This window comes from Coregonus lavaretus (assembly GCF_964263955.1).
Source record: "Coregonus lavaretus genome assembly, chromosome: 23".
NCBI lineage: Eukaryota > Metazoa > Chordata > Actinopteri > Salmoniformes > Salmonidae > Coregonus > Coregonus lavaretus.
Genome location: NC_140010.1, coordinates 24,438,277 through 24,451,726, shown reverse-complemented (window position 1 = coordinate 24,451,726; position 13,450 = coordinate 24,438,277). Strand labels below are relative to the sequence as shown.

Genomic DNA, 13,450 nt, shown 5'->3' with positions numbered 1-13,450 from the left:
CCATAGACTGCTTACAGGGTAAGGAAAACAATGTGTCATTTTGTAATTTGGGTGAACTATCCCTTTAAGCATAATCAACTCATTCAGCCCATCAGATTTCCGCTTTTAAATGAAATCGTTCTGTAACCAAAGAGAAAAGGGTTAGAAAAGGGAAATCCTCTTCTGTTTCCTCAACTTCCTGCCAACAGATGAACAAACCAGAGCAATCCTTTTCTAAACTCAGAGTTACTCGCTCTTTATATTAAAAACTCTATCTGTGCAAAGCAAAATCTGTTGTCATGACATCACTCCACATCCAACAGAGCCAACACACTCAAAGCTCTGTCAGCCAGTGTATAGGAATGCTCTAGACATCTCAGAGAAATATATGTACATGTTTTCCAAACCAGATGGATAAATTGGCAACTGACTGAAGAGTAACCAGCAGCGCAGCACAGCACTCTCTGGACTCTAATTTAGACTGAGCTAGCTGCACAACTGGCCCAGCTCTGCCTCCGAGGAATTGGGCAGCTTGGAGTTGAAAATCTGGAGGGAGTCTCGGATGCGCACCACCTCACTAGTGGAGAGCTTGAGCCTGTGGCGGAGCAGACATGAAAAGAGGTCCAATGGCTGCAATCCAGGCGGGGAGAGCCGGTTGATGCGGTCTCTCATCTCCAGCAGCATATGAAAGGCTGCGTCCTGGGTGCCTTGCGTGTACGGGTAGTCCAGCTGCAGAATCAGGTCTTTGATGCCCTCGGGGTCAAAGTGCATGCTGTAGCCGAACACCTTGAGACTGTTGATCTTCATGTAGCCCAGGTTGGATGTGTTGTCGTCCAGGTCCAGGGGTTCGTAGAAAAGGGTCTCGTTGACGGTGGGGTCATCGGTCAGGATGCGGCTGCGCAGGTAAATGTGCACCGTCTCGAAGAAGGACTTCCACTTGGTGCCCAGCATCAATGTCCAGTTGTAGCACTGCAGAGAGGCATCCACTTTAGTTCTTTCCCAGTCTGGGAAGTCCTGCTGGTTGATAGGCATGAACCAACTCTCCGAGTGGCTACCCCCAAATGGGTTGACATAGATGGCAGGCACAGGCTCCAGTGTACTGTTTTTAGTAGAGCAGATCTGGAATGAGATTCCCATTAGCATATGAATGAGATTGGATTTGTTTTTGTTGCTCTTTAGAGTGAGGAGCATGCGTTTCCTCCAGGCCGGGTTGAACCAGCTGCCCAGACGCACGTCATTGCTAATGTAGATGGCGTGGACTTCCATGCGACTGTCCAGCCGCTGGAGCAGGTACTTGAACTCTGCATCCGGCATGTCAAAGTCAATGTTCAGGTAGTGGTCCAGAGAGTTTGCTATGTTGGGCCGACAAGAGCCCAGGTGCAGGATGTTGGCAAGGTGGCAGGAGCCACAGCGTGTGATGTTGTCTGGGGCACATGAGAGGCAGGATGTCCCCTCTCCGACCACACAGGGTACTGTCCCCTGGCAGGCACTACTGTGCTCTGCAGTGCAGGTGCAGCTTTGCACCTCCTCTGAAAACATGCCCAGGACTCCATGCTCATTGCAGTACAGGAGTGACTGGGCCCTGTTCAGCCAAAATCCTGTTGTCCTAAAGAGAAAAGAGCACAATATTAGGTAAATGAAATAAGCTCATTCATAACAAGAAGGGAGACATTTGCGTAATGTGTTCTCCGCAAACATCAGTAGTCACATTTGTTATTAAGATTAATATAATTATTTTCAAAAACATAATTTGACTTTGGAATCATCTTTACTTAAAAAGCTTCATAAGTGCCCTTCATAATCAATAAATGCAGTCATTCAATAATCAAATAACTTTTCCTTAGACTAACACTATTGTACCCTCTAGAAAGGATAGAGGAAGACTGCATAAAGGACAGAAGTAACGTTCACTTAACATCATCCCATTTAGTGAGTGCCAAATGATGATTGATGTGGGCTTTAAAAGGCTCATCACCCGTCTTAGGGATTCAGAAGAATACCAAGAACCCTACTCGGAAGATCCTTCTTCCAGCTGTTCAGTTTACTCTGGAGGATAGGTGTCTTCCAGAATTATGCATAGCGTGTTCCAGAACCTGCATAACATACTTATGAAGGATTGTTCTTTTAAGTACTAATATGTTATAGCTAATATATTATTTGATTTTATGTGCTATACGTAATGTTCACTATAAAGTGAATTTGAGCTTAAGTCTGTGTTCATGAATTATGTACAAGCATTGGTAGGATGAGACATTTTTGGTGCAACCACATTTGAGGGAAAAAACACAGATATTGTAAATAAATTAACAATTGAGTACTTTGCCGTAACTTTCTACTAGCACTATTTTGGAGTTGGTTCTGCAAAGATTAGTTTTCCTCAACCGGTTCTGTATTGGGAATTGCACTACATAAACAAAAACGTTTTCCTCTTCTGCAGACTTGCATATCAAAATGAGGGATTATATAGCACATGATGATGATGTTGAAGAAATCTTCTGGCTCAGCTAAGCTGAATAGACTGTTGTTATTTGTTTGAACAGAGTTAAATGAGTGAATGACAGGCAGAGGTAGCGCTTGTCACAAAAATGTGGGTGTTCAGTGGGCAAGTGGTTCACACCAACCTGTCTTCTCTAAGAGCACTTGATTACAGACATGCCACCGCAGACCTCACATCACACAGACCTCTTCAATCAGGGAAGAGACACTAAACAGCTCTCTCTCTCTCTCTTTCATTTCAGACGCTTGCCCTGGTTTTCGCACAGCATTAGATACCAAATTGCCTCTAAATGACAGACAACTCAGCCATGTATATGTGATTAGGGGTGTATTATTTAAACTACAGGGAAAAGTATGAAGACCTGACCCAAATAAAATAACTTTGCTTGGTCAAATTACTTGATATAAAAGAGGACACAAAGTGGTGATAAAATGCCATGAAGTGGTTCTATGTAATAATTAATTAATGTAATTTACCAATAAAGTAGGTGTAAGATGTTCAAAAGCCAACATAAAGACATTTACATATTTTTATTTTTTATTTTATTTCACCTTTATTTAACCAGGTAAGCCAGTTTAAAACAAGTTCTCATTTAAAACTGCGACCTGGCCAAGATAAAGCAAAGCAGTGCGATAAAAACAACAACAACACAGAGTTACATATGGGATAAACAATACATACAGTCAATAACACAATAGAAAATCTATATACAGTGTGTGCAAATGTAGTAAGTTATGAAGGTAAGGCAATAAATAGGCCATAGTGCAAAAATAATTACAATTTAGTATTAACACTGGAATGATACATGTGCAGAAGATGATTTGCAAATAGAGATACTGGGGTGCAAATGAGCAAAATAAATAACAATATGGGGATGAGGTAGTTGGGTGGGCTAATTGCAGATGGGCTGTGTACAGGTGCAGTGATCGGTAAGCTGCTCTGACAACTGATGCTTAAAGTTAGTGAGGGAGATAAGAGTCTCCAGCTTCAGAGATTTTTGCAGTTCGTTCCAGTCATTGGCAGCAGAGAACTGGAAGGAATGGCGGCCAAAGGAGGTGTTGGCTTTGGGGATGACCAGTGAGATATACCTGCTGGAGCGCATAATACGGGTGGGTGTTGTTATGGTGACCAATGAGCTAAGATAAGGCAGGGATTTGCCTAGCAGTGATTTATAGATGACCTGGAGCCAGTAGGTTTGGCGACGAATATGTAGTAAGGGCCAGCCAACGAGAGCGTACATGTCACAATGGTGGGTAGTATATGGGGCTTTGATGACAAAAAGGATGGCACTGTGATAGACTACATCCAATTTGCTGAGTAGAGTGTTGGAGGCTATTTTGTAAATGACATCGCCGAAGTCAAGGATCGGTAGGCTAGTCAGTTTTACGAGGGCATGTTTGGCAGCATGAGTGAAGGGGGCTTTGTTTTTTTGCGAAATAGGAAGCCAATTCTAGATTTAACTTTGGATTGGAGATGCTTAATGTGAGTCTGGAAGGAGAGTTTACGGTCTAACCAGACACCTAGGTATGTGTAGTTCTGGCAACCCAATGGTGGAACAAGCTCCCTCACGACGCCAGGACAGCGGAGTCACTCACCACCTTCCGGAGACATTTGAAACCACACCTCTTTAAGGAATACCTGGGATAGGATAAAGTAATCCTTCTACCCCCCCCCCCCCCCCCCCATCAAAAAAAAAAATATTGTAAAGTGGTTATCCCACTGGCTATAGGGTGAACGCACCAATTGGTGAGTCGCTCTGGATAAGAGCGTCTGCTAAATGACGTAAATGTGCCCTTGAGCAAGGCACTTAACCCTAATTGCTCCTGTAAGTCGCTCTGGATAAGAGCGTCTGCTAAATGACTAAAATGTAAATGTAAAATGTAGTTGTCCACACATTCTAAGTCAGACCCGCCGAGAGTAGTGATTCGAGTCGGGTGGGCGGGTAAAAGCAGCATTCGATTGAAGAGCATGCATTTAGTTTTACTAGCGTTTAAGAGCAGTTTGTGGCTACGGAAGGAGTGCTGTATGGCATTGAAGCTCGTTTGGAGGTTTGTTAACACAGTGTCCAATGAAGGGCCAGATGTATACAAAATGGTGTCGTCCGCATAGAGGTGGATCCGAGAGTCACCAGCAGCAAGAGCGACATCATTGATATACACAGAGAATAGAGTCGGCCCGAGAATTGAACCCTGTGGCACCCCCATAGAGACTGCCAGAGGTCCAGACAACAGGCCTTCCGATTTGACACATTGAACTCTGAGAAGTAGTTGTTGAACCAGGCGAGGGAGTCATTTGAGAAACCAAGGCTATTTAGTCTGCCAATAAGAATGCTGTGATTGACGGAGTCGAAAGCCTTGGCCAGGTCGATGAAGACGGCTGCACAGTACTTTCTTTTATTGATCGCGATTATAATATTGTTTAGGACCTTGAGCGTGGCTGAGGTGCACCCATGACCAGCTCAGAAACCAGATTGCATAGCGGAGAAGGTACGGTGGGATTCGAAATGGTCGGTGATCTGTTTGTTAACTTGGCTTTCAAATACTTTCGAAAGGCAGGGCAGGATGGATATAGGTCTGTAACAGTTTGGATCTAAAGTGTCATCCCCTTTGAAGAGGGGGATGACCGCGGCAGCTTTCCAATCTCTGGGGATCTCAGACGATACGAAAGAGAGGTTGAACAGGCTGGTAATAGGGGTTGCGACAATTCCGGCGGCTAATTTTAGAAAGAAAGGGTCCAGATTGTCTAGCCTAGCTGATTTGTAGGGGTCCAGATTTTGCAGCTCTTTCAGAACATCAGCTATCTGAATTTGGGTGAAGGAGAAGTGGGGGGGGGGGCATGGGCAAGTTGCAGCGGAGGGTGCAGAGCTGGTGGCCGGGGTAGGGGTAGCCAGGTGGAAAGCATGGCCAGCCATAGCAAAATGCTTGTTGAAATTTTTGATTATCGTAGATTTATCGGTAGTGACAGTGTTTCCTAGCCTCAGTGCAGTGGGCAGCTGGGAGGAGGTGCTCTTATTCTCCATACATCTCTGATGTGGCAGATATTACAATCTATTTGTGGAATGATTTGAAAGCATGTGATGTTCCCATTATCGTACCTTTCTCTTGGGAGGTTGATCCTTGGCAGTTTGGGACAGCGCTTGCTCAGAGAGAAGAGTTTCCTCACAATCTTCTGGGCTTTCCCAAGAACCAAATTGGTGCTGCTCTCCAATTGGCTGTAGCGCTTCTGGAGAGCTGCATCTGCTGCCCAAAACTTGAATACCAAGGATGTGTTTAAAAAATGGTCCGTTGGTAGTTTTTTCATGAAGGCCTTGAATTCATCTAAGAAATTGAGAAACAATCACAAGAAAACAAGATTAGTGTTTTATTTTACAGAAAGTCAATAATTTCACATATCCATCATTATTATTATTTTTTTCAGATATTTAAATTATGGATGATACCTTTTATTGTGCAATTATGGTCCATATCCCTAAATCTACCATGGACAGCTCCTGGTATTTATGTTATTGGGCTACTGGCTAATTGAAACTATGCAGAGACTTCCTACTTATGCCCTAGGCAAGTTGTCTACCCATGGAGCTGACATTATGTAACCTATCAAATCACTGCAATGAAGTCACTTTTTTTACAAAGCCCAACTGGGTGAGACCTGCAATTGTTATGGGGCTGGAGCTTCTATTATCCCATGTGCTACTTTTGGCAAGAGGCAAGTGAATAAATTTGTAGTGCACTGACGGGCTCAGGTCATTACAGTGCTCAATGATCCTGAGTGAGCTACCTCGGGCTCCCAGAACCAACACCAAATTAGTTTGATAACATTAGCTTTGGCATTACAGTGTTAGTTTAGCACATTCAACGGCTCAATTGTTTTACCCATCAGGCTCACGGTGTCACCTCTATTCATACTATCAGTCTGAAATGCATGTGATGTAGCAATAAGTATTTGGATCGATGGATCCCTTAGTGTGTTCAGTGTTAAATGCTTTGTTTATTAATGGTAGCAGTCAATTATTTGATTGCTTTCTATCTCAATAGATATCCTGCATAATTATTAATTGACATGGGCACTACACTAGAGGAACTACTAGTGTAAAAACCTTACTAAATTACTCTGTTGTCAGCATGTGATCACATGCAGTTATGGTGCACTTTGGTGCTCTTACAAATGCAACTTCCCTTTTTTTGGGAAAACAGAATAAGCAGTGGTAAGTACACTGCTCAAAAGATAAAGGGAACACTAAAATAACACATCCTAGATCTGAATGAATGAAATAATATTATTAAATACTTTTTTCTTTACATAGTTGAATGTGCTGACAACAAAATCACACAAAAATTATCAATAGAAATCAAATTGATCAACCCATGGAGGTCTGGATTTGGAGTCACCCTCACAATTAAAGTGGAAAACCACACTACAGGCTGATCCAACTTTGATGTAATGTCCTTAAAACAAGTCAAAATGAGGCTCAGTAGTGTGTGTGGCCTCCACGTGCCTGTATGACCTCCCTACAACGCCTGGGCATGCTCCTGATGAGGTGGTGGATGGTCTCCTGTGGGATCTCCTCCCAGACGTGGACTAAAGCATCCGCCAATTCCTGGAAAGTCTGTGGTGCAACGTGGTGTTGGTGGATGGAGCGAGACATGATGTCCCAGATGTGCTCAATTGGATTCAGGTCTGGGGAACGGGCGGGCCAGTCCATAGCATCAATGCCTTCCTCTTGCAGGAACTGCTGACACACTCCAGCCACATGAGGTCTAGCATTGTCTTGCATTAGGAGGAACCCAGGGCCAACCGCACCAGCATATGGTCTCACAAGGGGTCTGAGGATCTCATCTCGGTACCTAATGGCAGTCAGGCTACCTCTGGCGAGCACATGGAGGGCTGTGCGGCCCCCCAAAGAAATGCCACCCCACACCATGACTGACCCACCGCCAAACCGGTCATGCTGGAGGATGTTGCAGGCAGCAGAACGTTCTCCACGGCGTCTCCAGACTCTGTCACGTCTGTCACATGTGCTCAGTGTGAACCTGCTTTCATCTGTGAAGAGCACAGGGCGCCAGTGGCGAATTTGCCAATCTTGGTGTTCTCTGGCAAATGCCAAACGTCCTGCACGGTGTTGGGCTGTAAGCACAACCCCCACCTGTGGACGTCAGGCCCTCATACCACCCTCATGGAGTCTGTCTCTGACCGTTTGAGCAGACACATGCACATTTGTGGCCTACTGGAGGCCATTTTGCAGGGCTCTGGCAGTGCTCCTCCTGCTCCTCCTTGCACAAAGGCGGAGGTAGCAGTCCTGCTGCTGGGTTGTTGCCCTCCTACGGCCTCCTCCACGTCTCCTGATGTACTGGCCTGTCTCCTGGTAGCGCGTCCATGCTCTGGACACTACGCTGACAGACACAGCAAACCTTCTTGCCACAGCTCGCATTGATGAGCCATCCTGGATGAGCTGCACTACCTGAGCCACTTGTGTGGGTTGTAGACTCCGTCTCATGCTACCACTAGAGTGAAAGCACCGCCAGCATTCAAAAGTGACCAAAACATCAGCCAGGAAGCATAGGAACTGAGAAGTGGTCTGTGGTCACCACCTGCAAAACCAGTCCTTTATTGGGGGTGTCTTGCTAATTGCCTATAATTTCCACCTGTTGTCTATTCCATTTGCACAACAGCATGTGAAATGTATTGTCAATCAGTGTTGCTTCCTAAGTGGACAGTTTGATTTCACAGAAGTGTGATTGACTTGGAGTTACATTGTGTTGTTTAAGTGTTCCCTTTATTTATTTTTTGTATATACAGTGGGGAGAACAAGTATTTGATACACTGCCGATTTTGCAGGTTTTCCTACTTACAAAACATGTAGAGGTCTGTAATTTGTATCATTGGTACACTACAACTGTGAGAGACAGAATCTAAAACAAAAATCCAGAAAATCACATTGTATGATTTTTTAAGTAATTCATTTGCATTTTATTGCATGACATAAGTATTTGATCACCTACCAACCAGTAAGAATTCCTGCTCTCACAGACCTGTTAGTTTTTCTTTAAGAAGCCATCCTGTTCTCCACTCATTACCTTTATTAACGGCACCTGTTTGAACTCGTTACCTGTATAAAAGACACCTGTCCACACACTCAATCAAACAGACTCCAACCTCTCCACAATGGCCAAGACCAGAGAGCTGTGTAAGGACATCAGGGATAAAATTGTAGACCTGCACAAGGCTGGGATGGGCTACAGGACAATAGGCAAGCAGCTTGGTGAGAAGGCAACAACTGTTGGCGCAATTATTAGAAAATGGAAGAAGTTCAAGATGACGGTCAATCACCCTCGGTCTGGGGCTCCATGCATGATCTCACCTCGTGGGGCATCAATGATCATGAGGAAGGTGAGGGATCAGCCCAGACTACACGGCATGACCTGGTTAATGACCTGAAGAGAGCTGGGACCACAGTCTCAAAGAAAACCATTAGTAACACACTACACCGTCATGGATTAAAATCCTGCAGCGCACGCAAGGTCCCCCTGCTCAAGCCAGCGCATGTCCAGGCCCGTCTGAAGTTTGCCAATGACCATCTGGATGATCCAGAGGAGGAATGGGAGAAGGTCATGTGGTCTGATGAAACAAAAATATAGCTTTTTGGTCTAAACTCCACTCGCCGTGTTTGGAGGAAGAAGAAGGATGAGTACAACCCCAAGAACACCATCCCAACCGTGAAGCATGATGGTGGAAACATCATTCTTTGGGGATGCTTTTCTGCAAAGGGGACAGGACGACTGCACCGTATTGAGGGGAGGATGGATGGGGCCATGTATCGCGAGATCTTGGCCAACAACCTCAGTAAGAGCATTGAAGATGGGTCGTGGCTGGGTCTTCCAGCATGATAACGACCCGAAACACACAGCCAGGGCAACTAAGGAGTGGTTCCGTAAGAAGCATCTCAAGGTCCTGGAGTGGCCTAGCCAGTCTCCAGACCTGAACCCAATAGAAAATCTTTGGAGGGAGCTGAAAGTCCGTATTGCCCAGCGACAGCCCCGAAACCTGAAGGATCTGGAGAAGATCTGTATGGAGGAGTGGGCCAAAATCCCTGCTGCAGTGTGTGCAAACCTGGTCAAGACCTACAGGAAACGTATGATCTCTGTAATTGCAAATAAAGGTTTCTGTACCAAATATTAAGTTCTGCTTTTCTGATGTATCAAATACTTATGTCATGCAATAAAATGCAAATTAATTACTTAAAAATCATACAATGTGATTTTCTGGATTTTTTTTTTGATTCCATCTCTCACAGTTGAAGTGTACCTATGATAAAAATTACAGACCTCTACATGCTTTGTAAGTAGGAAAACCTGCAAAATCGGCAGTGTATCAAATACTTGTTCTCCCCACTGTAACTGCCTGTACTTACATATCTGGTACAAGGCAATCAGAGATGTTATGCCCTTATGGTTACTTCCCTACTTCAGAAAATGTGCTTTCATTTGACACAAAGAGGCAGGCAGAGTAACAATGCACTTACTGATTTCATATGTGGTTAGACACTACATTATGCCCTCATCAAATAACACATCTTCTTAGCATGTACTTACGCATTCTAACCACCCACCTGACAAGCCAAGGCTATCGAGTGGTAATATCATCTTTCACCTTGCTTGTACCCTATAGCTTGCTGCTTGTCAGGCTCACCCACATACCGAGGTGAAACATATTGTGTGCATCCTAAATGGCACCCTATTCCCTTTATAGTATACTACTTTTGACCAGGGCACATGGGGGCAGGAATAGGGTGCCATTTGTGATGCAGCCATTGAGTCTCTGCCTGACCAATAACTGGAGTGAATTCCTCTGCTTCCCTCCACATACACTGTATAACCCAGGCTGTTTGAAGGATCATTAGGATTCACAGCACACAGAAGGAATTTGTCTGTCTGTTCCCCTTTTTCTGGCATTTATGACTTTATGTTCAAATTTATGGACAATATCGGCCTTTCGAAATGCGTCAGATAAAGGGATGAGGTTATTTTCCATAATGGACACAGCCCATTCTCATTCTGTTGGGCATATTAGTGATTCATATGACCATGAAGAGAATGGACAGGAAACTGACAGCTGCCTCGGCTTGTTCATTTAGCTCAAAAACAAGTATTTTGAATCATGGTTTTGCATGGCGCGCTGCATCTATCATTTGATATTAGGGAGGGTGAAGCCATTATTTTAAATTAGGACAATGCCATGCCATAAAGCTTGTGTCTTTGAGTTGTATGTTGCAATTCATTTCAGAATTACAGAGCAGATGCTTTTGCGATGTCGTCTGGAGTACAGTGAGATATCGTCCCATTTCTCAATGGATTACGCTTAGTAAATAAAATAAATAATGTTGTTACTGAATACTGCACCTGTCAGGGTTGAATATTTAAGGAATCCCCCTTGGATCCCCACATCTCTTCCATTCCTTTGATTGAAGAAGTTATAAACATATCGCTAAAGAGATCTAAGTTTACCATCCTTCCTTCAAATGGATGTCTCCTTTTTTCTTTCCATGGGTATACTACTCCTACTGGAATACTTCAAGTGGAAAACACAGTGAGACATGGCTGTCAAGACATCATCACAAAGACATAAAATGGTTGCTTGTGGCACTTTGACGGCAACTACTATACAGTGCTTCCACCATATTTGACATTCTAGTTAGAATGTACTCACTATATGGTACACTGACATAAAGTCGGCACTTGTTACAAGGTAAAACTTGTCGGGAATGGTAAACTATCTGTAGGAACTACTGCAATTGATGTTGGTTCTTTATGAACAAGGTTCCAATTCTCCTATGACATTTTTCAACACTTTATATTCCAGAGACAGGACTACGAACAACACTTTCACTCTCTCCGAATCAGATTCTGAAATATCAGATTCTAAAATATTAGATATTTAGGGGGATCTTGTTGCGCTCAGACTGAGCATAGAAAATGCAACCTGTATCGGATTGGAAAGACATCATAATGTGCAAATAAACTAGTTGATGGATACTAGGCTTTCTGGTGGCATATAATGTGATACGGAACTGGACTAATTACATTAATATCTTAATAGATCCTTTTGTTTAGAGATTACTATAATCCCTTAAAGACTCCTCCAATTTTCAAAACATGAATTAAGAAATCCCTTCAGAACAAGATAGTACCACTTGAGATATGCTGTAAAGTTTGTAAGCTAAGACACCATACATGAACTTCAATGACTAATCAGGTAAACAAAAATGTTAATCAAACTAAAGGCACTGCCATGGAATCACATATGGCTGCAGTTATTAGACTAGAATGAAAAGTATGTTTCTAGATTCTATTATTAACCAATGCAAAAAGCCTACGAATCACTATGTAAAACCATAGATCAAATATGTATTACTCCCAGCCCACAGCCAAATAATGATGAGCAGAAGCACTGTGTTCGATTGGACAGTGGGAGAAAGCAACACATACTGTATGATCTTCCCCAGTGACATAGCACACAGTAAACTGCAGGTTCTGGTTTGCATTGATAGTTGAGCTCTATTGCCTTGTAAATGGCTTAAAACTCTCTCTCTGTTGAATAACTCACAAAGTAACATAATGAGACTAGCAGCTTTTCCATCAGATAAAAGTATTTCACCTAGGCTCGTGGAATACTGTGGTTTTACTATATTTTCAAGAGCCTTTCTTCAAGAAATCAATATCTTGCCTTGAACATATATATGAACATTGTTCATATGAGAAATGCACCTCACTTTCTGTCAGTGTGGGTAAAGCCTGAACAATAAATATATTTGGCCTTGGCACACACAGTTGGGAAAGCAATGCTATCAGGTTTCTGCTTATTGTACTCTGGTGGGTGATTTTAGTATGGACAAACACAACTGCCGTGCTCTAAGGTTTCACAAACTCTTAAAGAAGATCAATCTCCACTACTACAATGATTCCTCTTTCCAAGGTTGGTGTTTGTGACGATCGTCCAATGATCTCCGTCACATAATCTAAAGACATGCCTTATATCAATAATCTAAAATTGCAAACGGTTAATGGTTTATGATAAACACATGCATTTATTAATTGCATAATGTGGGGTTAGCGATGTCCTTTTGGTAAATGATTACCTTGTTGATCGTAAAGGGTTATCTGTTCATTTCCAGAGAATTGACGGGCAATGGGGTGCGTTCAAGAGTGCATGGTTTATTCAGTGTATGGGTATAGCGGAAATTGCTTATCTCGGGTGGACGTACATGTTCTTATCCCAGGTTGTATTTATGCTAAAAGAGTGGTTGCACCGTTATTGATATGTGTGGTCAAGGTAATTCATGTGTGTGTATCATCTGTAGCTCAATTGGTAGAGCATAGCGCTTGTAACGCCAGGGTAGTGGGTTCGATCCCCGGGACCACCCATGTATGCGCACATGACTGTAAGTCGCTTTGGATAAAAGCGTCTGCTAAATGGCATATTATTATTTAGATGTTAATTCATGCTGTTGAATGTTAATTGGTCATGATGGGAATTGGCTTGTTCTCATTGGTTGCATCATAGGTATTGGTATTTAAACCACGTAATTTCTTCATTTGCGGGACAGGGAACAGGTTGGCATGCTGCTGGGTTTTCAGGTGTTATTGTAGCCTGGTTTGGTTTGAAGAGCTCTATTTGATACAGCTTATTATGTTTGTAAATACATGTACATTTCGCAGACTATATCTTCATGTTTGCTAATAAAAGCCTCACTGTGGGAAAGAAAAATCAGTTCTGCATTGTTGCCTCCTCCCTGTAAACTCCTAACGCTGGGTCTTTCTCACAATGCTGAAACATAAAAACCTGACACCGACTCTGCTCTTGATCTAAAAAGCTCAGATAAGTCAGTATTTAAGGTTGGGAGCGTCACGCATCAAGGTAAAATAAATGTGCAGTACATATACTGCTGTTCTATCGCGCGTGGCTGTTTGAAGATGGAAT

General features: G+C 43.2%; 1 protein-coding gene across 1 annotated transcript in view; it reads right to left on the bottom strand.

Moving 5' to 3' along the window:
* Nucleotides 1–465: 465 nt before the first annotated feature.
* Nucleotides 466–13,450, bottom strand: part of LOC311098960 (BMP/retinoic acid-inducible neural-specific protein 3-like) — a gene marked incomplete at both ends in the record, with an annotated part of 79,829 nt that continues 66,844 nt past the window's right edge. The window contains 2 exons of the mRNA XM_084139527.1: nucleotides 466–1,585; nucleotides 5,571–5,793. Of these exons, the coding sequence (XP_083995653.1) occupies nucleotides 466–1,585; nucleotides 5,571–5,793 (1,343 nt within the window). The remainder of the gene's footprint in view (nucleotides 1,586–5,570; nucleotides 5,794–13,450) is intronic.